This window comes from Stenella coeruleoalba (assembly GCF_951394435.1).
Source record: "Stenella coeruleoalba genome assembly, chromosome: 10".
Classification (NCBI taxonomy): Eukaryota; Metazoa; Chordata; class Mammalia; order Artiodactyla; family Delphinidae; genus Stenella; species Stenella coeruleoalba.
In genome coordinates, this window is record NC_137156.1 from 19198740 (window position 1) to 19224093 (window position 25354).

General features: G+C 41.6%; 1 protein-coding gene and 1 long non-coding RNA gene across 2 annotated transcripts in view; one reads left to right on the plus strand and one right to left on the minus strand.

The window, feature by feature from the left end:
• LOC307193312 overlaps window positions 1-12939 on the minus strand; it is a 768132-nt gene extending 755193 nt beyond the window's left edge. The window contains exons 1-2 of the long non-coding RNA XR_013830296.1: window positions 12811-12939; window positions 10267-10373 (exon numbers count right to left, since the gene is read on the minus strand). This is a non-coding gene — a long non-coding RNA (uncharacterized lncRNA). The remainder of the gene's footprint in view (window positions 1-10266; window positions 10374-12810) is intronic.
• NRSN1 (neurensin 1) lies at window positions 12816-24064 on the plus strand. The gene is made up of 2 exons (XM_079935079.1): window positions 12816-13077; window positions 22489-24064. Exons 1-2 carry the CDS (start codon window positions 12889-12891, stop codon window positions 22885-22887), a joined length of 588 nt encoding a protein of 195 aa, XP_079791205.1. The 5' UTR covers window positions 12816-12888; the 3' UTR covers window positions 22888-24064.
• The last annotated feature ends 1290 nt before the right edge of the window (window positions 24065-25354 follow it).

Below are 25354 nucleotides of genomic sequence, written 5' to 3' on the forward strand. Positions count from 1 at the left end.
ATTAAGAAAAAAGAAAGATCTCATATAAACAACTTAATTATCTCAAAGAATAGAGAAAGAATGACAAAATAAGACCGAAGTTAGCAGAAGGAAGGAAATAAAGATCATAGAATAAATAAACAAAATTGACAAAACTTTACCTAGAATAATCAAGAAAAAAAAAGAGAAAACTCAAATAAATAAGATCAAAAGTTAAAGAGGAGACATTACAACTAATACAGCAGAAATACAAAGGATCTTAAGAGACTACTGTGAACAATTATAAGCCAACAAATTGGACAACCCAGAATAAATGGATAAATTCCTAGAAACATAAAACTTGCCAAGACTGGGGCTTCCCTGGTGGTGCAGTGGTTAAGAATCTGCCTGCCAATGCAGGGGACACGGGTTCGAGCCCTGGTCTGGGAAGATCCCACATGCCGCGGAGCAACTGGGTCCGTGAGCCACAATTACTGAGCCTGCGCATCTGGAGCCTGTGCTCCGCAACAAGAGAGGCCACGATAGTGAGAGGCCCGCGCACCGCGATGAAGAGTGGCCCCCGCTTGCCACAACTGGAGAAAGCCCTCACACAGAAACGAAGACCCAACACAGCCATAAATAAATTAATTAATTAAAAAAAAAAACTTACCAAGACTGAATCACGAAGAAATAGAAAACCTGAACAGACCAATATAAGTAAGATTGAATTAGTGTTCAAAAACTTCCCAACAAAGAAAAGTCCATGACCAGATGGTTCCATTGGTGAATTCTACCAAACTTTTAAAGAATTAACACCAGTCCTTCTCAAACAGTTCAAAAAATTGAAGAGAACACTCCCAAACTCATTCTATGAGGCCAGCATTACCCTGATTCCAAAGCACAAGAAAAATATTACAGACCAGTATCTCTGATGCATAGAGATGCAAAAATTCTCAATAAAATATTACCAAACTAAATTCAACAGCACATTAAAAGGATCACACAAATTGATCAAGTGGGATTGTTAGCACTGGGACTCAAGAATGGTTCAACAAATGCAAATCAGTAAATGTGATGTACAACATCAACAGAATAAAAGACAAAAATCATATGATCATCTCAATAGATGCAGAAAAAGCTTTTGACAAAATTCAACATCATTTCATGATAAAAATTTCAACAAATTAGGTACTGAAGGAATGTACCTCAGCATGATAAAGGCCATACATGACAAGCCCAAAGCTAACATCATACTCAATGGTGAAAGGTTGAAAGCTTTTCCTCTAAGATCAGGAATAAGACAAGGGTGCCCACTCACCACTTCTAATCTACGTAGTACTGGAAGTCTTAGCCAAAATAATCAGGGAAGGGAGGGAGGGAGGGAGGGAGGGAGAAAGGGTATGCAAATTGGAAAGGAAGAAGTAAAGTTGTCTTTGTTTCTGAATGATATGATCTTACATAAAGTCCTAAATACTCCATCAAAAAAAAAAAAAGAACTAATCAGTAAATTCAGTACAGTTTTAGGAGACAAAATTAACACACAAAAGTTAGTTGTGTTTGTATATAGGTATACCTCTCATTTTGTTGTACTCTGCTTTACTGCGTTTCACAGACATTACATTTTTTACAAACTGAAGGTCTGTGGCCACCCTGCATCAAGCAAGTCTATCAGCACCATTTTCCAACAACATTTGCTCACTTGGTGTCTCTGTGTCACACTTTGGTAATTCTTGCAATATTTCAAACTTTTTCATTATTATTATATGTGTTATGGTGATCTGTTATCAGTGATCTTTGATGTTACCATTACAAAAAGCTTATAACTTGCTGAAGGCTCAAATGATGGCTAGAATTTTTCAGCAATAAAGCATTTTTAAATTAAGGTATGTACTTTTTTAGATATAATGATATTGCACACTTAATACATTACAGTGTAAAGTACTTAATAAATTACAGTAACTTTTATATGCACTGAGAAACCAAAGAATTCATATGATTCCCACTATTGCAATATTCGCTTTGTTGTGGCAGGCTTGAACCAAATCCACAGTATCTCCAGTGTGGCTGTGTGCTAACAGTGTAATATCTGAAGGAGAAAAAAGTACTCCCTCCAGTCGCCTGCTCCACCCGAGCAAGGCTAAGTGCCGCTGCCGCTCCTGCCCACTGCACCCTCTGTCCACACTAATCTGCAAAGCAAAGATTTCCTGCAAAGAGGGAAGCTGGGCCTCAGAACTGACCAAACAGAATTTCTCAGCCCAGGATTTCAGAAAATGTGAAACTGGATCTTGATCATTGGGAACCTGCCACCATCATGAAGCAGAAAAAAGCAGACAGACATCTGTTCTGTCCAGGAACACAGAGAGCATACTAATCACAAGCTACTGCCTGGTACAGAACACTGTGGCCTTGGCATGGCAAGCTCACAGCCAGGCAGGCAGAGGCTGACCAGGCTGCAGTAATCCCAGGAGCAATCGAGGCCACCACCAAAGTGTCCAGTGGCTGAAGGCTCTGCCTCTCAACAGTGGTAAATGAGTAACATGGAGTCCCTTCTCCATCCTCCTCTTAGGGACCCTAAATTCCAGGAACAAGTCTGAGAACTGAGCCTACAAGCTGAATCTTGTGCTTTTTTATTCCCTAAGCCTGTCATAATACTCTCTTCTCTCTTCCTTTTATCCAAAACTTATCCACCTCCAGATCCCATCATTCATTTACTAATTTATTCATTTACCATAAATGAGCGCTTAATTTTTACAAAGTGATGTACTACACAGTGAATTGTAGGTAAATCCTACACAGTGAATTGTAGGTAAATCCTTCCTTCACGATGTTTACAAGCCTAACAAGGGAGAGTAAACAGATATATAAATAACACCAATACAAGGCAAAAATAAAAGTGGCAGTACAAGACAAGGTATAGTCATATATATATATGTACATATATATTCAAAATAAAGAACAATGAATCATATTCAAGCATATCAAAGAAGGCTTTATGGAAAAGATACTCGCCACGCTAGGACCAAACAGCCAGCACTTGGAGACACAGATATGAGGGAAGAAGCATAGAGAACCACTGAAGTAAATAAAGGCAAGGAAGAAAGTACAAGCTGTGTTTGAAAAACACCGAATATGTTCAGTGCAATGAGAAATGAACTTGGAAGGGGAACAGCATCCCTCTGGAAAACAACTCAGGAATTGGCAATCTCTCCTGACCTCTCTTCTCTGTGACTTTCCAAAATGCTTCTGTTTGTATCTCACCCTTTGTGCTCTAAATGGCAGACACTAAATAAATGTGTGTTGAATAATGAATTAATAAGGCATTTGCTGGTAAATATTTCTATGTAATATAACTCAGGGAAAATGTGCAGTGTGTTTGAAGTGAAAACTTAACTGCTTCAAAGTGATCTCTGTTCCCTAATGTTTGCAAAACTCATAAAAACTACGGTTTGTAAAATGCAAGATAATGGTGATAACTCACATTTTAAGGACATCTTTGGGTGTGTAACTGATATCTTACTTTATCTCACTAATTCATGTTACTTCAGATAGAAAGAAAACCAAAGGCAGATGCACTAGTGAATCTGGAAGACCCGTATTGCCCCCAGGTTCCTGGATAGGTATGTCCATCCCTGTGTTACTTCATCAGTAACTTACAGAAAGGCCAGAGATGCCACAGGTTGGAAACAGATCTGGTAAAAGGAGATGAAGCAAGTGGATAGTGCCTAAGAAACTCAGAAGGCTTGAGACTCCAAGCTGAAAATATTCATAGGCTCCCAAAAGGTTTAACTAAATCATCAACATCATCATCATCACATCATCATCATCACCATGGCTATCATTTATTGAGTAATTTCTAAAAACCAAGCATTGTGATAAATGCTTTATAAATATAATTTTATTTAATTCTCATAACTACCATATGAAGTAGCTATTACTATAACCATTTTTTAGATGGAGAAAATGGGGCCTACTGTGGTGAAGCAACTTAACCAGGTTAAACAGCAGGAGGTTGTAGAAGCCAGGATTAAACCCACGTCTGTCTGATTCCAAGCCCTATTTAGACTAACTCTCCGGATTAATGGATGATAGATTCTTCGTGCATTGTCAAAAGAGACCATCACACTTAGTAGAAACCAAAAAGAAGTCAGCCACGCCCTTCGCAAAGACTAACCTCTGATAGATGTACAACTCTGAGCCCCTGAATTTTTCCACATGTGCTGATTCTTTTGGACTTTCAAGGATAGGAAAACACAGTAGCCATGTCACAACCTAAGAATAAATAAACCTTCACCAGATCCACACACTGAATATGGAAAAAAAGCAAGCTAACAAGCCACAAGTCAAAACTCCTGAAAGATGCACTTTCATGAAGACTGCGAAGGGAGAAAGAAATAAGTGGCACCTACAGGCTTAAGTGGTGTTGAAACTGGGACATGAGTTGCAAACCAGAGGAACATGGAAAACACAGCCATCTTTTGGTTCTCCTCAAAGCATTTGCTCGACATTTGCTTTGATATATTCACTGTTTAATAAAAACAGAGTTGTTTCTTAGTTTTTTTAAGCAAAATATCACTTATACCCTAAATCCTCTCCAGGAGATAACCTTGTAGATTCCAGTGCCCCTCCACCATTTAGCAGCTGTGTGACCCGTGACGAGCGATTGTGAGCCTGTATCACCATGGGGGCAGGTCACTTCTCTCTATGCCTCAGCCCCCTCATTTGTAAAATTGGAATAATAAAGAATAACCCCCATACATAGGGCTGATGTGAGGATTTAATGCTTTAATATGCATATAATGAATATATATATGTACAATACTGAAAGCAACGCCTGGGACATAGTAAACACCACGTAAATATTGGATGTTATTATGTGTAGAATGGTTGTGCAAATATTAATTATTTTAGTAATCATTTTCAGCATTATGCCACTTACCAGGGGTCTGCAGAAAGTCTCCTGAAGCAGGGGTCGTTGTATTTCTATGCTAACCTGCCCACACCTACACACATTTTTCTGAGGTGTTCACAGGTAATTTTCTAGTATGTTCTTGCCTTCGTGCATTTGTGTGTTTTTCTTGAATATCATCATTTAATTCATTTTCTCCATCATTCTTCCACATCACCCATGTAAGTCTAAATGACCTTGGGATCGGGGGTGAGGGGAGACACTGAAAGTGCCCAACGCTGACAAAAGTGAAAAGGTTCTTTCAGTCGGGCACCGCTCTGCCAGCCGAAGTTCCTCACCTCGGGTCTCGTCAAGGACAAAAAACAGGGTCCGGATAAGCCTTTACAAATGGGGGGCCGGGGTGGGGGGTGTGGAAGAAACAGCAGATCCGTCTGCCTTCTCCATCCATCTAAAAAATACGTGTATGGAGGCCGCTACGGCCAGATACTGTGCTGGGCAGAAGAAAACTGGACATGGCAGAAGGCAGAGAAGATGCCCGTCCCCGTGGAGCTTCCGAAGAGCAAAGTAACCAGCCTCCCAGAAGGCCGGCCACCCTCCTGTGCGGACCACCAGACTCGGGGCGCCGGAAGCGGGACTGGCCAATCCGGGCCCCGCCCACTCGCCTCACGTCCGCACAGCGCCGACCCGGCCCCTTCGGCGGTGGCGGCTGCGCGGGCCTCGGATGCGCGGGCACGCGGGACGCCCAGCTGTCAATCACGCGCAGGTTGAGCTCAGCTAGGCTGGAGCAGCAGCGGCGGCGGCGGCGGCGGCGGCGGCGGCGGCGGCGGCGGCGGCGGCGGCGGCGGCGGCGGCGGTGGCGGCGATGGGACCCCAGCGAGAGATCTGCGGCTAGCTGGCTGCATTTGCTCCACGGGTCAGGGGATCGCAGGCGGCAGGTAAAGCCTTGCGGAGCCCAGGGGTGAGGTTTTCTAGGCTCGATGTGTCCTTCTCCCGCTCCTTTTTCTTTCCTTCCTCTCTCCACACGCACAAATATTCATATTTTCTCTGTCTCTCTCTCTCTCTCTCTGTCTCTCTGTCTCTCAGTCACACACACACACACACACACACACACCACCCCTAACTCGTTCACGATTATATGGACACAAATCTCTACAAAACCCATGCGTATTAAAATCCACGAACACGTACAAATTAGGAGTAGCTAACTCCATGCTTTGGCGGTTTGTGGTTTGTGTTATGTAAGAATTTGGGAGGTATACAGGGAAAACTCAGGAGTTTCTTTCCTGTGAGACAAGAAAAGTTGTAATGTTAGATAAGAGTAAAAATGTATGTATTTGGAGTTTGCAAAACTGATTTGATTTCTTTTCCAGGCTGAATTTACCCCCTCCTTGCCTTCCCCACTCCTCTGCCGTATCTAAAGACGTCTGAGTTTTTGATATGATCTCAGCACCTACTTCTTCGTGTTGTTAGAAAGGGGGCTTGGGTGGGGGTCCTACCAAAGCTGATGACCTCAAAGAAAACAGAGCTGGAGTTGAACAGCTTATGTATACTTAATTGGTTCCTGGCTCTGTAGCAGAAATGTTTTCAGCACCTTGAAGAGCTCCTTTGGCTCCAGACCAAGCCAGCCTTTAGTGAAGGGCATGTGTGGAGTCAATTCCCTCAAAGAAAAGGGGGAAGGCGACAGATAAAAAGAAGGGACATTTAATGAGAGAGACAGGCACAGATGAGAGACAGACAGACAGACTTGTTTTCTTTTACTTATCCAGACCCAGAATCCTAATATAATTTGCTTCTTTGTCCAAATCTGCTCACATACCACCCACAAAATAAAATTTCAGGACAAATAAATGAGTCTTGAAGAAGGCTGGCTTGGCCATGGTACATACAGACTGAACCTGGAAAATACTGAAAACAGTTTTTCAGGGCTCAACTAGGCGTACACTCCTCAAGTCTTTGAGATTCTCCTGCATATGGATGGGGAACTGTTCATCAGAAAGAATTCTTAATGCCTCTTGAAAAATACAGCCCGAGTTATTTTATTTCACATGACTACAGTAATGTAGGAAACCAATAGCTCTATAGCTGGCAATGGCTTTTTAATTAAATCTTGCATGGGCACCTGCTTTTCTTAGGCAGATGGAGAGTAACATGATCGTGATAGGAAGAAAATGGATATAGGAGTAAAAATCAACCTAATGAGTAAATCATCCAAAGAGCCTTAGTAAGTCTAAAATGCATGTAAATGGATCATAAAATACAATAGCTATAAGATTAATTTATTTTACACTATAATGGGATAGGCACCAAAGAGATCAAGTCTGGAGTATCTGGGAAGCAAGTCATCTTTTTCTTTACAATTTGTAAAACACAAATTGGTCAGTCTAGTTGGTATTATTGACTACATGGAATAGAATTATATCAAAATGAGAATATATTTGTATAATGTGTTATAGTTTACATAGCCCTTTTCATTTATATTGTTTCATTGACTCTATAAACTCTCATGAGAGCCCATTAAAAAGTTATAAAATACGTTATACTTTTGTAAAAAAGAAAAAACTATCTTTGCTCTTGAACAGGAAGTCCTTTGTCAATGTTTTTGTCAATATTAAATGATTCTTTACAAGTTATAAAAATGACTTATGAAGTTTAGACTTTTATCTGGATCACATTCTGCAGAGATTTTTGTTCTTAAATAGGTTTGAAGAATGAGCCATTAAAAGGAAAGGTCAAAGAGTAAACAACAAGAAGAGGAAGAGGAGGATTTCAAAGGTAAGACTCAAACCTTGTCACATGTAAATTCATAAGCACCTTCTGGTCTGCACATCGATAAAGAAGAGGTTTAAAGAGAATATGGGTTCTGTTTCTCTTCTCATTGCGGTTTTGGACTTTATTTTACCTTACTTAAAAGTACATCTCAAAGGGGCAAAGTAATAAGATAACTGCGTATCATTACCCCCTTTTTTAAAAATTATAAAAGTGGCTGCATAGCCACTGACTTAGAGGAAATAAAAATTCACAGTGCAGAGCCACAATCTCTACCACTATTCCAGGACAATAAAATATCTCTGAAATGGTTCATTGGTAGAAATACATTTTCAGGTTTTAAGGTTATGCTTATATAATTCCAGAATGCCTGATTTAAATATGAAAAAGCTGTTAGCAGGCTTTCATGCCTTCCTGCATCCACTCTTGAGTCTAACTGATTCTTTTAAGCGAATTGACCTTTTGGTGTAGTGTTGCATAAATGGTCTAAATCAGCTATGCGCCTATACCTTGCAGCACTGGCCCTGTGGAAAAGTGTCTCTAATGGGAACTTCACTCTCATTATCTCAGAATGATTTTATGGGAGAGAAAAGCGCAGTATGAAAACTTGAGTGATCTTTCAGAGAGAATAAATAGAACAGGGCCTGTGCCTGGCTTCACAACTGACTCACACATAGAGCCATGGGAAAACACTCATCCTTTTTGTGCCTCAGTTTTCTGCCTCTCTTCTCTCAAGGAGACCATGAAGACAAATACCATAAAATCTCTGGTATTCTTAAGGTTTCATGAGGCATAAAGCCTTATTTCTATTTCCATGGCTATGAACATTTTTCAAGTAAAATAAAGAGTAACTGCTTCTATTAGACTGAAATTCAAATTTCCAACAAACTGATACTTTAGTGTAGTAGTACACATATAGATCATGGTAACACACACATGAGTTTGTTTGCTGAATAGAGTAATCATTCGAGGGATTCTCAGCATTTATACTTCTTCCTGCTGCAAATACCTCGTTTTGATGCCCATTTTGTTGCACTTACTGCTTCAGAAGTGTTTCTTCTTCTAACCCGAGTCAACTGAGAGCAAAATGTGTGTCCCACTCATCTTTGTAAGCACCGTCTCACGTAATCTGGCATATAACCAGTGGTTTAAAAACACCGAAGGAAGGGAGGAATGAAAAATCAAGGACCACTCAGGCCATCATCCACACCAACCCATCTGGAACTCTGTGCCAAGAAATTTCAAAGTGGTAAACAGGACAGAAAATGTCCTTGCCCTGGTGAAGTTTACAGTTTATCATGTACAAGTTCTATCAGACCATCAAATAAACCACATAACAGAGGATCAGGTAATAACAAGTTCTATGAAGGGGAACAAATCTAGACAAGGGGATAGAGAGTAATAGAGGGCTGATATTGATTATGCTCATTGTAGAAAGCCTCTCAGACGAGTTTGGGGGTTTGAATATCCATTTAATGTATAACTGTGCATGCGGTTGAGATAGATACCATAAACAAATAATAAAAAGAAGAAAACCATGGATGAATCCTCACTTATCAGCACCCATAAGGTCGTTCAGGAAAAATGAAAACAATTCCCCTTTCATAGATGACCAAGTAACCAGACACTTATGCTGCTTGTGCTCCATCACGATGGCCATGCTGGCAGTGAAGATGCAACAGGCTCCACCGGAGTGTTTATAAAATGAAAACTCACAAGGACTCATTTAAATACAATACTGGAGAATATTTTCACTCACCTCCCCCTATGCATGTACTTCCTAGGATGTTAAGTCTTTCTCTCAAGAAAGGAGCCCCTTCAGGATCCATCACTAACAGCAGCCATAGATTTAACATTACTGTTTTTGCTGCCACTACTACACCTATTGAAACACAAACACCGCAATTCTCATGAAACCTTACTCATTAAATAAATGCTGAGGCAAGCTGAAACGCCTTTGCACATAACTTCCCTTTCTTCTCAACCCTGGTGTATCATATACTCATTGCCCAGCTTTTAAAGTGACTTTATGAAATGACCTCATGTATATCAACCAGGTAGATTCCAAATAACTGTAACATTTTCTATATTGGGACAAAAAGTTACCTATGAGGAATGTAACTCTCTTGAGTTTTTGCAAGTGCAAAATTTCTACTCTAAAATGTTGTATTTTAAAATACATGTTCTACCAAGTGATCCGTCTCCTCTAACAGTGAATTCCAACAAATTATATGTTTGGAAAGAGGTATGAAACCTCTAAGACCCCCCAGGGACTACTATTTTAGGCAACATACACTATACTAAAATAACTTATTGAACAAATAAACAATACACAACCATTCAGTCTACTGAATACCAAGTAAGTAACCTAACTAGTAGCTTATATACTCTTTTAAACTAAAGCTTCATGCACACTATAATAAAGCAATCTGACAATCAATCATTGAGAGCATGGGAGGAGATGGGAAATCCCTAAACCCAGTTGTTTATCAAACAAAAATAATCGACTCATTCTGTAAATTCATGGCCAAAGACTCTTGAAAAATCTATGTCTAGAAGGAATTAGAGGTTATCTGGTCCAGCCATCTTATTTTAAGGATGATGCAACCATAGCCCAGAGAGGTTACTGAGCTTACCTGAGATGTCAAAACCAGTAAGCTGCAGATCAAGAACTAGCATTAGAGCCCATTCTCTGCTCGGTGTGGTTATCACAGCGCAGGCCGTGTTCTTGTACTTTGTATGCCTGGAGGGGAGAATAAGATTTGTTGGGATTTCTCTTCTGGAATGTATCTAACATCACTAAAAATCCATTCTGACTTAGAGTAGAGCCATCTATCACTCAGGCTCAAAAGCATTTGTTTTATGACATTTTCTATCTCTTTTATGATTTTACCTATATTGTGTTTAACCAAGTTGGACTACTGAGTCTCATCCTATAAAGCAGAAACATTTAACCTAGTGTGCTGGAAACAAGCAGTGCAGGGAATGACTACAATATGTCACAAGGTCCTGCTCTGCACCAAAGCTAAATCCTGAGAAAGAATGATTTTAGCATCTAAGGAAGATAACTCTTACTGTTGCTATGAGGGATTGTTTTTATTCCTATCATATCTATTTTTGTCCTTTTTTCATGTTAAAGTCTCCAATGCTTTATTGAAAACCTGAACATATATATTTGTATGAGTTGGTTCTGATTATGCAAATATATGATTCAATCTATACTCCTGTTTACTGTATTGTCATCTTTCATCTGCTCCCTGACTCATGATATAAACTGTAGCAGATGATTTTTCTTTGCCTCAGTTTCTTCAGTGACAAAGCAGACTTAGTAATACTAATCCCACTTCCCCTTGACTGAAAGTTTATTAGAATGTCTTAAAAGAAAGTGCCTTTAAAACTATTCTACTTGGATATCACTAGTAATGGCCCCTTATTAATCATCTTCTTTGTGTAAGCATTAAATAAAAGGTACTGAAGAGATCATCCTAGCATTTAAAATATGAAAACTAGGTTAACAAAAGAATTTGGTCCATCAGACACTGCAGCTCTAATCAGGCAAAGTCCCTTCTGAAATCTTGATTTTTTTATGAAATAATATCCTTCTGAAATGTTAAAAAGCAAAAAAACAAAAATAAATTTCCTTTCCTGATCTCTCCTCCTGGGTGATTTCTTTAGATGGTAGCTGGACCTGAGACAGAAAGAAGTCACTAGGAGGTAGGCACTAAATGTAACATTGACCAACACTTTAAAAGATGAGGTTATCAGTCACCATCAGTTATACCTGTTTGCATCATTTTTCTAAGGTCAGGGCCACATTTTCCTGAATTTGACCACATGTTCTAACCAAAACCCACTTGTGGCTGAGGGCACACATTTACAAGATATTCTTAAGGGTTCACTTTGTGGCCATGGGACAGTGAGTCCCTGGGTTCAACTTTGACTTTAGCCCCATGATTCTATACAACCAAATTAAGTGGCCACACAGGAACACCTGCTAGAATTTTAGATTAAGTTTTTCTTGTAGGTAAACATTACTACTTGGTTTCTTGGCAAGTAATTGAAAACATTTAATATGTCTTCTTATTGCCTGGATTATAGCACAGGTCCTGAGAACCTGGGTCAGTGAGAAAATTATCCTCCTTCTATATTGTTCCTTGCTTTGTCATGTTGAGACAGGGAAAACTGTCTAGAGTTTAAAACTATGTCCACACAGGGAAAACCATCTAGAGGATAACTGAACAATCTAAAAAAGTATTTCATATTTCTAGCTACCTATTTATCTGCTTATATGGAGATCAAAAAACCAAAGAACAAACAGAATAACTGAGAATTCTCTTACTCACCAAAATTTCTGTCCTTCAGTAATTCCTTTTTTTTTACCATGAATTATTAACCACATGCCTCTAAGGTCAAATTAGATCAGATCAAGTTGAAATTTCCATCTGAAGAAGGCAGAGTCCCAAACAACCCACCCAGAGCTTAGTGTCATTAAACAATTCTCTGAATTTTTTATTTATAGTAGACACTTAATGGGAAATAGTAAAAGGCAGGTCTACCTTCTGCATTATGCTCTAGCATCCCACGTGGACAGATGTATCCACAAATAATGCCTGAAATATCTGGAGTTAGAGTCAGTGAGGTATCAATTATTGGCCAAGCCATTTGTGATAAAGCATGAAGCAACTTTTTAATAAAGCTTCTGTACAACTTGACAATTGTTAGAGCAAGATACATGAGATTCGAAGGCAAAATTTCAAATAGCTACGTAACACCATGTAGTTTCCACAAGGGAACATGGTTAAGCATTGAAGAGGACAGTCCAGGACAAATTCCATCTGTACCAAGTGAGAGTGCCTTCCTAATCCTTTAACATGGAAGTGTAAAGACTACTAGATTCTAAGAGATTAAAGATTTCTTGTCAAGACACTGAAAATCTCAGCTTCTTTGTTGCCATTTCTCATGTGCTTCCTGCTTAAATTTTTGCATCATCTAAGTGAGCTGTGCTGTTATGTCTTGTTTCATTTATGGAGAACCAGTTCTAGTCATTGAGTGTTTGGGATAATTTTGCATTCAGTAGAGAATAGCAGCTTGGGTTAAAAAGGCAGGTCTTTAAACATGTCTTTTCTTGCCAGAAAAGAGCATTGTTCAAACAGGCTGACATTATTCAGCCTGGTTCTTACCTTTAATTTGCCTTTTGATCCTGAGGCCAGAGCTCATGTGGTTGATGCCTGTGGGTGCTGTCATTCCAGCTGGGAAGGATGAGTTCTTGCAGCAACGTTTGTGGGTCCAAGCAGGCACAGGCTGCTACCGAGGGCGGGTACCAGCGCTATGGAGTCCGGTCCTACCTGCACCAGTTTTATGAGGACTGTACCACCTCGATCTGGGAGTATGAGGATGATTTCCAGATCCAGAGATCACCTAACAGGTGGAGCTCAGTATTCTGGAAGGTAAGTAAAGAGCATGTGTTTAACTCAGGAAGTGGAGAAGTCATTTGATACGGGAAATAACTCAGCTATAGAGAACTGAGAAGTCTGGGACTCTGTGTGTGGATCCCTCTCAGTGTCACTAAGTTCAGTTTTCTTCCTTAGGAAAGGAGACTATAACCCTTGGGCTGAAGAAAGCCTCTACACACAGCACAATTGTTGATTTGCAGGTTAAACATAAATAGATATAATTGCCATCATTAATTATTATTTTTGCTATTGTTATTAACATGCCACTAAATTCACCAACTATGACAGCCATCCAAAGGCAAAACATGCTTTCAGCCTCCCTTAAGGTTTGGTAAGTATCATTTGACAAATTACAATAATTATTAGAAGAAACAGTTGGATACTAGAGAGAGTTAATACTGAGACATAATACAGTGGTCAGTCTGCCAGCTCTGCCTCTCCTGGATATGTGGTCATGAGGCTTTATGAGCTTCAGCTTCCTCAAGTGGAAGGAGCCTCACTAGACAATAAGTTCAGTCATTCAGCATATAATTAGTGAGCACCTACTCTGTGCCAAGAAGTTGCAAAGTACCAGAAATTAAAGTGGTAAATGGGAGAAGAAAAAGTCCCTTGCCCTCAAGGAACTTACAATCTATCGTGGGAAACAGACCATAAACAAATAAACCACACAACAGAATGGTAGTGGCAAGTGCTATGAAGAGAAATAAATCAGAATAAGAGGATAGGGAAGGATGGAGAACTGGTATTTAGTTGTGCTGATCACAGAAAGCCTGTCAGAGGAGATGACCTTTGAGCAAATACCAGGGAGTAAACCATAAAATTACCTGGCTGAAGGTCACTGTAGGCTGGGAAAATAGCAAGTCCAAAAGCTCTGAAATGGGAACACTGGTGTGTTTGAAAAATAGCAAGAGATCCAATCTGGTTGGAGAGGAATGAGAGAGGGGAAAGAACAGGTGATGGATTCAGAAAAATAACAGGACACAGATGATGTGTGTGGAGCCTTGTAGGTGACAGTGAGGACTTTGGCTTTTACCTTGAGATCCATGGGAAGCCACCTGAACATTTCAAGCAAATGAGTGACATGACCCGACCAGTATTTTAACAAGATCATTCTGGCTACAGTACAGAAAATAAATTATAGGAAGGCAAGGATAGAAGCAGCTAGATTATTTAAGAGGCTGTTAAAGTATCCAGGCAAGAATAATAGTGGCTTAGATTACGGTGGTGTTAATGGAGATGGCGAGAAGTAGTCAGATTTAGCATAAAGTTTGAAGGGCAAGCTGTCAGGACATGTTGGCATATTAGAAACGAAAGAAAGAAGAGTCAAGCATGACTTAGACTCGCAGCCTGAGCTCTTTAGTGGATGATGTTATAATTCACTGGGATGGAGAACACCAGGAGAGCAGTGGGATGGGTGGGGAGTCAAGAGTTTGATTTTGGCATTGCTACATTGGAGGTGCCTATTAAACATGCAAGTGGAGATCTCTAGTAGCAATTTAAATATACTTCAGCTCATGAATTGGGAGTCGCTGATACATACAGTGTATATAAGGTACCAGACTAGACAAGATCACCTAGGAAGAGAGTATAGACATAAGAGAGAAGAAGGCATCGAATGTTCCAACATTTAGAAATCAAAAAAAGGACAAGGATGTAGGAAGGGCTACTGAGAAGGCACAGCTTTAGATGATGCCTCGGATTCCCTCCAGGTCTAATATTCTGTGTTTTGGAGGTTTCTGATCATCCCCAACTTTCTCCCGAAAGATCCCAGAAACTTTGACATTGATACCGACATAAATTTACAATGTACTGGCAATAGAGCTTAACAAGAGGCAGTGTAACATAGTGATGATTATGAGTACGGACTCTGGCCTCAGATTACATGGGTTCAAATCTCAGCTCTGTAACTTTGGGTACTTTAATTGACCTTAAATGAGCCTCTAATGGTGATACTTATAGTACCTACCACATAAGTTGTGAGAATTAAATAAGATAATAGATGCAAAGAGCTTAGAACAATGTCTGGTAGGCACTCAATAAGCACTTAATATATTAGCTCCTAGTACCAGATGTCATATGGAACACTGAGTTCTGAAATAGAAATAAAACTGGAAATCTAGTTAATAAATAAAATATTGGTAATGTGATTATTACTATGGATTACCCAAGACCTGTGTTGATTCAAAATCTTACTAGTGTCAGGCACTCTGTATTAGAATTGGTCAAGCCAGCCTTCTTATTCTGTACAAGTGTCACCTCTGATGACTCCGTACTGGCCTGGACCAATGAAATACATAGCCAAGCTTGGCACATCTTGTATTTACCCAGGCAAGTGGGTGGTTGCTTCTCTATATGTCAAAAAAACAAATATTTGCCTCACAGGTCTATTGTGCCAAGAGCCTAAAATGCCACTGACATACAGAATACTGCAAATGCTAGTGGTTCCAAAGCACTAGTAGTGATACAAGTTGTGAAGCTATAACTCCATCAAATAATACATGGGTATGGATTTACAATAAAGAACTCTCAGTAAATTACCAAGCCTAGAATTCAGATTTCAGTATTTTCTCTCTTCTGTTTAACGCAAACAAGATCCAAAAGTATTTGTTCCCTGTTGTGCTGGACCTACTTCAGAGAATAAAACCAGGCAAAAGTCCATGGCCTCACAGAGATTATATTCCAGCAAAATCCAAATCTTAGACTTACATCCTAACCATAAAACACTAGACTGGGCACTCAGAAGCCTACAGTCAACTTGAAAAACCAAAGAATTCACTGTCTTAGAGACCTCACCCCTACCAAGGGAATAAACCAACCATTCTTGGGTTTCCTCCTAGGGACTATAAGGGAACTCATGCCAGCGAGCGTATGAAGTGCTTTGAATCAACACAGAGAGAAGCACTGATTATGCACGTGTTTCTATTATAATACTTTTCTTATGTTTTTTCTTTCATTTCAATCTGCATCTTGTAAGTGGTTCAAGATGTGGGCTCCCCCTTCCCTCTCTTCCACTATAGCATTGTTGAGGCCACGTGGGTCTCTCACTGTGGGCCACGCTCACAGAGCCTCAGGAGGACTCTGCTGGTGAGCCAGCTCCTTAGCGGTGGGCAGCAAGGAGGGGCTTAATGAGAACAGGGATTGGAATCAAATGGGCCTGAGCCAGAAACTTTGCTCTACCACATGGACCGATGTAACCTCGCTCTCACAATGCTGTTCTTTCTACACATGTTTATATGTCCACTGTGCACAAACCTCTGTGGTGGGCTCTGGGATTCAGTTGTGAACACAACACTGTTCTTCACCTGACGGAGTTCACAGTCAAATAAGGAAGGTAGATGTGTACAGAGATTGTTACAATCCACCATGCCAGTTGTTGCAGTACTTACTGGACAGATCTGATGCAGCCTGGGGAGGAAGTGACTCCACAGAAGAGTTCACAGGCACAGAAAAGCACTATAGAAAGAAGAGCATCGCAGAAGCTGCGTCATGAGAGAAGATGGCATGCTCAGGAGATGCCAACAGTTCACTGTGGCTGGGGTAAGAGTTAGGCGTGGAGGACAAAGGCCAAGAGATGAACACGGTAATGTATACAAGAGCCAGATCACAGAGACTCAGCAAGGCTGTGAAGTAGAAATTTCTCCAGAACCTTCCTGCTTGACTGAGTACAGTGAGTAGGTAAGATAATAAGGCTAGGCTTTCTTGGGAAGGTTGTCTCACAATCAGGTGTAAACAGCCCCTACACACACACACACACACACACACACACACACACACACACACACACACACACACACACACACACACACACACACACACACACACACACACACACACACACACACACACACACACACACACACACACACAGTATTATACACATTCTCTGTGCCTCACAGCTTCTGGATTACTGCATGGTGGCCTCCGCCACTGCTAATTTACCTGCAACTGCTGCCATCTGCAAAAATCTATGTGACACAGTCCCACCTACCCCCTGCCACCCACTGCCTCTGCCCAAGGGCCTAACAGGCTGTGGTGGAGTTTTTCTTTCTCACCCTTGCACTTGACCTTGACTAAGACTGCTGCTACTTGATGGTGCAGCAGACAGCTGAAGTACTGCAGGTATGAACTAATGGGAGCAGTCTTCTTACCCCAGTCGTTCTTTCCTCACCCCAGGGTTATCCTCCTCCTTACCTTTCCCTCAACCAATATCAGAAATCTCCCAAAGGGTGTTAAATAGCAACGGGCAGGTACAAGGCAAGACCGCTTCCTCCACAGACTTACTAAAAGTGAAAATGATGCTGGTACCTCTCTTTTCTCTCAAGACCCTCCTCCTACCTGTCCCAATCTCTCCAGTTTCCCCCTTACGCTAAGTCAGAGTTTAAACTTACATCTTGGATTTCTCTTCAGAGTCTTGCTAGATATTAAGGAGATGGTTTTATTCTAGAAATGAATAAGGAAGTCCCTTAAGAGGAGAAACCATGTGGTATTATTAAAAAAAAAAAAAAATTTCTCAGATGACACTTGAAAAATGGACAAAGGATGAGACTAGCCATGGAGACCATCAGAATGCTGTTGCAATGATCTGGCCAAGAGTTAATAATGCTCTGTTACCATTAGAGTAGCTGTAGTGATGGAGAGACAAGATTCAAGAGAATTCTGAGATAGAATCAATAAGATTTAATTATCCATTGACTACGAATGTGAGGAAGGACTCAGTGAATGGGCAGGTGGCAGGAATGCAGAAAAACTGGGAAGGAAAGAAGAAAGGAACACCATTTTGAATATTTGGGTTTTGCAGAGCCTTTGGGACACTTTTGTGTAGATCCTCCCATTGGCTGTCATAAATGTGGGGCTACAGCCCAGGAGAGAAATCTAGGCTGGAGCTGGACATTTGGAAGTCACTGGTATATAGATGCGAGTTGAAACTGCGGCCACAAATTAAACCATAGAGAGAACATATTGAGTAAGAGATGTGAGTCAGGGCTGGAACCCTGGGGGACACCAATAATTTAAGAGTATCTGGCAAAGCAGGTTAAGAGTGAGTTGGTAAAGACAGAAGTGGAAGAGAGTTGTGTCAGCGATAATCATTGGTGAGGGTTTTAAGAAAGCCTAAGTACTTAAAATCAATGACTGCAGAATATGCAAATGAAGAAAAGAAAAATTGGATTTGACAATTAGGAAGTCATCAGTGACCTCAGAGAGAGGGGCTTCAGTGAAATGGTGGAGGACTAGGCTTGGCTACCAAGGGTAGGAATGAGTTCAAGCAGTAGCTAGTGGAGGACACAGGACTCTAGAATAGGTTTTGAAGATGGAAGCGATTGAATGTGCTGACAGGCTGGAGGGACAGAGCCTCTGTAAGGCTGCAGAGCCAATGCAGGATCCTGCTACCCAGGTGAAGGAGGGCTGTGGAGACTGTACCAGGTGACGCATATGTGGAAGGACCTGATCCCAGCCCGGCACTGGTCACTGCTTTGCAAAGCTCAGTGTCCCTACAAGCAGGTCAGGCAAGAGGGTCAGGACAGATGAGTTAGAATCTGCCATCACTCTGGCAGGTGACAGCACTCTGAGCTCAGGTCCTGCTAAGGAGCGGTGGGTAGCAGCCCTCAGGGCTGATGCAGAAGAAGAAAAGCCAGTCTTCACTCTTGCTGCGCTTCTTCTGAATTTTACCTCTAACCCAGAAGGCTTCTTTCCCATTTAGCTCCATCCAGCAATCTCCCCCCACACGCCGCTCTTCCCTGCCATGCTGGTTCTTGTCTCCACCAGTCATTACCGCCTCCTCTCTGCCAGAACAGCTGTGTTGCTCCTGCTGCCAGCTCCGCTTATTGGAGTGAACTGCATTTTCAGATCTCATCAGCTCACAGACAGACCACGAAGGGGATGCTGGTCAAAAAACAGCAGCTTCTGGCTTGTGGTCCCCAGAAGCAGAATTTCTGGAATCCAAGCTCTCCCCTCTGTCCAATCCTCCTTTCCAACAGCAGGGACTGGGTTTTCACCCATCCTTCGCACAGTCAAGAGAGTCATCAGAAGTCACAGCACAAAAACTGCTCTTGCTGCTCTCTTTAAAGTTTGCTTTTCATCACCTGGAGAGGCCCTTCTCTCTCCCTATTGGTGCTGATCTAACATCCCACACCACCAGGCTACTCTGGGAAGCCCCTCACCCAGCAGCATTGCAACTCTTTGCATGGCTCCAAACAGAGCTGGTTTGCTCTCTTAGAACCTTTTAAAAAAACCTCTGTGTTGCATTTCTTAAACTCTATTTAATAGAACCCCTTTTCTCTTAGACCTGGGACCACTTCAACTTAGAGCTGTGTCCAAAGTTTATGATACCATATGGCATCACTCCCAAAATTTTTATTCCATTCAGTGCTCCAAGATGGTACCAGGATTAAGCTGATATATCCCAGCATCCCTCCTCACCACTACTACACTCAGGGAAGTATTCCCAGCATTTTCCCTTCATGCCTACCATCCCACGCTCTCCCTGACATGTTTGAACAGGTTTGGAGTCCCTCTCTGGGCACATCTTTTGGAGATCCTCATTAGACTTGCATTGATGGCACCCTCAGAATCCTGGGCATTACATACTATTCATTACGTCATGCTCCCCTCCACAGATGGCGGGCCTCTCTCTGATCCTCTGATTTAACAGGGAATAGGGAGAAGGCTTGGGGAGGCCAGCCACTTTCCAGTTCTTGAAATGAGCAGGAGTTCTGCCATCTGCAAGGCAGGGTTTGCCTTTTAGCTTCTGAGTGATATTCCAAGAGTGGATTTTAATCTATAAAGCACTGCTCAACTGAGGAACAGACTGCTCTGAGAATCAATCACCTGGCTCCGGATTCAGCAGTCTGGTGGTTTAAGTGAGTCAGTCAGGAATATATATTGGACACAGGCTGGACTGACTGCTGCGGAGAGAAAGACAGAAATAGAAGATGGAGCACCCTGGCCTCCCTTGCTCTTAAGAACCTTAGAACCGAAGATGGATACATTTTTGCTGCCCTCAATTTTTGAGAATCTGTACCAGTTCTTGAGGAGGGAGGTAATTTAGTGACATATGAAGCATGTCACCATGGATATTTAAGTTAATTTAGTTTGTGCATTCAGAATATTCCAACGTGAGTCATCTTTTAAATATTATAACGGTTAGTCTTTGAAGGTGAATTTGACACCATTCTTCAAAAAATGTAGAAAGCCATCCAAAGTGTGATTTTACGACCCAATTTTTTCTGCAGTACTTATATCTTATGTACAATAGTTTTTCTTTTTTTTTTCCAGAAGACATTATACTGACTCTTTTTGTTGGTTTTTCAGTTTCTTTACACTATTACATAATGGAAATTTGTTCGTATATGGTGACTAAAACTTTATTGTAATTTTTTTTAAATTATAGAGGTAATGTACAAAATAGTAATCGGTGAAGTATCATGGGAGAATGAAAGTGGGGAGTGGGGCTTAGAAGTCATGCAGACCTGGGTTAGAGACCACGTGCTTAAAGAGTGGACTTTGAACTATGTTTCTTCAATCCAATAAACCTCAGTTTCTTATAGGTGAAATGGGGATAAAAATATCTACATCTCATAAGATGCTGGTGAGGATTAAGTGGAAAGCACAGTGCCTAGGTCATAATCGATGCTCAATAATATGAGCTCTCTCCCCCCCTTTGTTAGAGTGATGGATTTGCAAATGTTTTCTATTATCCAAACTCTCTACTAAAGAAGTATCTAATAAAGTGTATTACCCTGAAACATAGTAAATAAATAGATAAATATACTTTAGATGTTCAAGATTAAATGGTGTTATACATTTGGTTATTTTTCCAACCTTGTTATTTTAACTAAAAGCAATTAGGAACAGGAGGAAATGAAAAATGTGTTTAAAAAATAAGTTGTATTAGCTGTTCTTTATTCCAAGTACTGAGTGACTGTTGCAATGCTCTTGCCAATGCAGCATAATTTTACAAGAGGCACATTTCCAAATAATAATAATAATATCTACTTATTAAAATGTATGACTTAGGCAGGCACAGGGCTGAGTGCTCTCGTTTTGTCCTCACAGCTTTATGAGGTAGGTACTGTTATCATTTATCATTTTATAAATGGGAAAATTAACGAGAGTATTTAAGTAACTTTCCTTCTATGATTCAAGTACTAGTTGGCAGTGCTAGAATCCAAGGCTGAGTCTGTTAATTCCAAACCTCCGAGCTTAAACTGCCAAATGGTATATTACTTTCCATTTTCAGTGGGTTACATTTTATTAGAACTTGAGCTAATGCAGTTTCATCTCCATCTGCTGCTCTTAACATTTCTCAACATCTGCACAAGTAAAGCCCAAACAGCTACATGTTAGAAGAGAAAGAGCACTAGCCTGGAGGTCAGATCTGTGGCTTCTAGCCCATCCTCTGCTACTTGCCAGTTGTCTATCTTTGGGGCAGTGACCTACCCTCCACGAGGCTACATTTCCTTGCCTATAAACTGGTAATGATGGTTCCTTCTTCACTTGCTTGGGGAAGGGGTGAGTAGTTACACAGACTGTCGATGGCCACCTGCCGAAATCACCTCTATGTTGAACAAGTTGAGTATATTACTCATCACAGTGAGACAGAATGACACCATAGGGGCTCCTGGGCATTTCAGTAAGAGAGTGTAAGAAAGGATGTATTATAGGATGTGGGCTTTAGTTGGGTGACTTGGGATTGCAGGGGTTTGGGAAGTCTACAGGAGCCAGAGTTCACTCTGGATTATCAGGAATGATCCTATGATTGGGTATCTTAATAAATCCTATCTATACAGAGGGCGGACTAGAGTGAGACTAAGACTGTAACTGTAAAGAAGCAGCAGTCATTTATATTGGGTGGGGTGGGAGGTGTGCAGAATCTTGTGGTTTGCACAATGACCTTGTTTTTGTCTGCGCTTAGACAAAATTATGAAGTGGCCTTGGTTTGTCACACTTCATCATGGGTGCAGAATGAGCCTGTCTGATGTTGAGGTTCTGCAAGATTGACTGTGCCCACAAAACAACATGGTATCAGTGGGGGCCCCAGGCCAGCTTCTAAGAACATCAAAGCCTAGTGGATAGAGTAAGGCCAGCTCCTGGGTATCCGGGCTGCTTTTCTCTTGCTCAAGACCAAACAAGACAAAGTAAACCAAAGGGGGCGCTGTTGATTGCAAAGCATTGGACAAACAGGAAGCTCAAAGGAAAAATCAAGGCAGTGCTGCAGTTCCTGGTTGGCATCAAAATCAGAAAAGTCCTCCTTCACCTTCTTTTTTAACTACAAAAATTATGCAGGCTTCTCATACAAATTAGAAGTGACTGGGGAAAGTCTCTTCTCTCAGAAAACAAGGCCAGTCCTGCCCTGGAGACCTGAAGTACCAGGTTTACTCTGTCTTATTTCACTGTGTCTTTCGCTAGGTTGGACTCATCTTGGGCACAGTCTTCGTGATTCTCGGATTGACTGTCCTGGCAGTGGGCTTTCTTGTGCCCCCCAAAATCGAAGCCTTTGGTGAGGCCAATTTCGTGATGGTGGACACACACGCTGTCCAGTTTAATGGAGCCCTTGACATGTGCAAGCTGGCGGGCGCCGTGCTCTTCTGCATCGGGGGCACGTCCATGGCAGGGTGCCTGCTGATGTCAGTGTTCGCAAAAAGCTACTCCAAAGAAGAGAAATTCCTTCAGCAAAAGTTTAAAGAGCGAATCGCAGACATCAAGGCCCACACCCAGCCCATTACAAGAGCTCCAGGCCCGGGAGAAACAAAGATACCAGTCACTTTGTCCAGGGTTCAAAATGTCCAGCCCATAGCGGCAACCTGAAACATTTTCCAGCCCGGTCCTCCCCTCTGTAATTTATGCCCAGTGTTACAAGGGAGCAGACCAGTTTGGGAAATGATATAGATTTGGTGTTGACTTGCCCCAAGGCTGTGCTGGGCTGTGGGCAGTGTGGTGTGTGAGCTCACACTCATTCCGTTCAGTGGCCCTGGGAACCGTTGATGCCATGGTCAGCCTGGGCACATGCACCCGGCTGCTTAAAAGGTGTTGCTGGGTGCCCACCAGGAACTCTCTGGAACTCCCCTCTCATATAGTGTGACTCTGTGTCATTTTCTGTGTTCTTGGAAAGCGCTGAACAGTTTAGACCAGCCTACCAATGGCTGACGTGGTCCGTTTTACTTTCTAGTATTGGTTTTTCTAATCTTTCCTGTGTGGTGCTGCCTTCCATTCCTTGTCTCACTACATGTAAGATATTGTCCTGTGTTCACAGAAAAATCAAGTTCCCTGATTTTGACCCAAACTTTGGTCTTTTAACTCTAACTTAACATGAGGTTCTTGAAATCAGACACAAACGTATCAGAATTCTCCATAAGTCTTTTGCTGTTTTCTGTAGTGTTTTCCCACTTAAAGAGCTCAAATTGCCAACTTTAGAATCTTGGGAAATAAATTAATATTAGGAGAATCTATTTATGCAGTGTACAAAAGCACTGAATTAGAAGCCAAGAAATTTGAGTTCCTATTACTAACTAGCTGTGTGATCTTGGGGAAAGCATTTAACCTCCCAGGCCTCAGTTTCCCCACCTGTAGAACAGGCATCCTGGTCTGTGATGTCTGAGATTCCGTTTTTGCCGTGCATCATTGTGTGTCCACGACCAAGGATGTTTACAGTGTTCTTGTGGCTCTCACCACAGTGGGATTCTTCCAGACCTGGACTCCCAGAAAGTCACCAAATCAGCAGCCTCGATGCCACCTACTTCTAAATATCCAACTCCAGCAGTTTATACAATGCAGTCATATTTTTATAAAAACAAAAGTAAGCCATCCTCCAATAAGAAACCCCTGAGTAGATATTAACCTTAAAGAGGGTTTTCTTTCTCAGAGAAGACATTTTCTTCTCCAGTAAAATGTTCATCTCATCCCTTTACACTTTTATTTAATCTGTGGACTTAAACTAGCCTGAGGGAAATGGAACACATGACCTTGGTATCCTCTCAGAATCTGTGACACCTTCAAAGTCTGCCTTTTTTTTTTTTTCCTTTCCTTCACTGGATAAATAAAATATGTGAACAAGCAGAACTCGAATTGCATTGTCATTCCTTTGGTGTGGCTGTTTTCTCTCCAACATGTAATTTTCCATTCTGAGGCTAAGTGAGCTCTGCTGGTCCCCTGGCAAAATGGAAGAATAAATGAAGCAATTAGTGCTTTTGTGCACATGGTTTGTTTTGCATCGTCCAGCATAAAACACGGGGCAAATTAGCATCCTTAACATGGATCATTAGCTAGGTTCAGGAGAAACTGTTCTAGTTTCCTCAGGTTCTTACCTTCCTGTGGCAATGTCGTTTTACCTTTGTTCTTTGAAGCCTTATTCAAGTCCCCAGGCACCTGTTCAAGGCAACATCGTGAGGCTTTCCATGTTGGCTTGTGTTGTATACCAAGAAATCTTTGAGAATGAGATGACTTTCAAAAGCCTCCAGAATGAAAAATAATGACTGTAGGGCTTGGGAATTTTTAGGTGCAGGCATGCGAGCAGCCATAAAAAAATCAGCTCTGTGCCTCAGACAAAGGCCTCAAAGGAACAGAGATGGAGGAAGTAAGAGCTGAGTCTGAAAGAGGGATTCGGCATGCCCTGTCTTTGCTGTCCTGCCTAAGCTTTGTGGAAACAGGTACTTGTAAGGACCCTCCCAGTCCGTGGAGCAGGGATTGAGGGATATTGAAGGAAAGCAGAGGAAGGAGGCTGAATGGTATTAGGAAATACAGCTTGATCTTTGCAAAGAGTACAGGCCTGTGCAATCAGAGGGTGAGGAGCAGCCAACTAAAGACTTCACAAAGCCATTTTCAGGCCTGTTTGGGCAGATGTCAGGGGTATGGCAAACTGCAACAGTCCTAGAGCCTTGGTCTCAGCCTGCTTGCTGGCACTGAACCAATCCATCCCTTCAGTACTGAAACTTCTAAAGCAAAGTAAAACCACAACCCTACAGTTGGGGAAAGAGGTGGACAGAAGATGCTGGGACTGCAACAGAATAAACTCAGAAATGAGTTCTGGCCTAGAGATCACATAAGCTGAGGCACGTGGAGTCAGTAAAACCTCGAATGATGTAGGACCAACCCAGGCAGAAAACCCCACGCCCACCCCACATCAGCTCTGATCTAGTGACCTCCATTCGCTCAGGCACTGCCAGTGACTGAAGCCCTCCTTCCTCACAGGACAAGCCACTACATCTTCTGATGGCTCTAGATGGTTAGAAAGCTTATCTTCACATCTTCCCAAAATCTGCTTTCTAACCCTTCCACG

What these genes read in the sequence shown, in the direction of transcription:
- NRSN1 (XM_079935079.1), top strand. Translation starts at nt 12,889, where the DNA reads ATGAGTTCTTGCAGCAACGTTTGTGGGTCCAAGCAGGCACAGGCTGCT. An exon ending in GGAGCTCAGTATTCTGGAAG is followed by an intron (nt 13,078 to 22,488) that starts GTAAGTAAAGAG and finishes GTCTTTCGCTAG; the next exon opens with GTTGGACTCATCTTGGGCAC.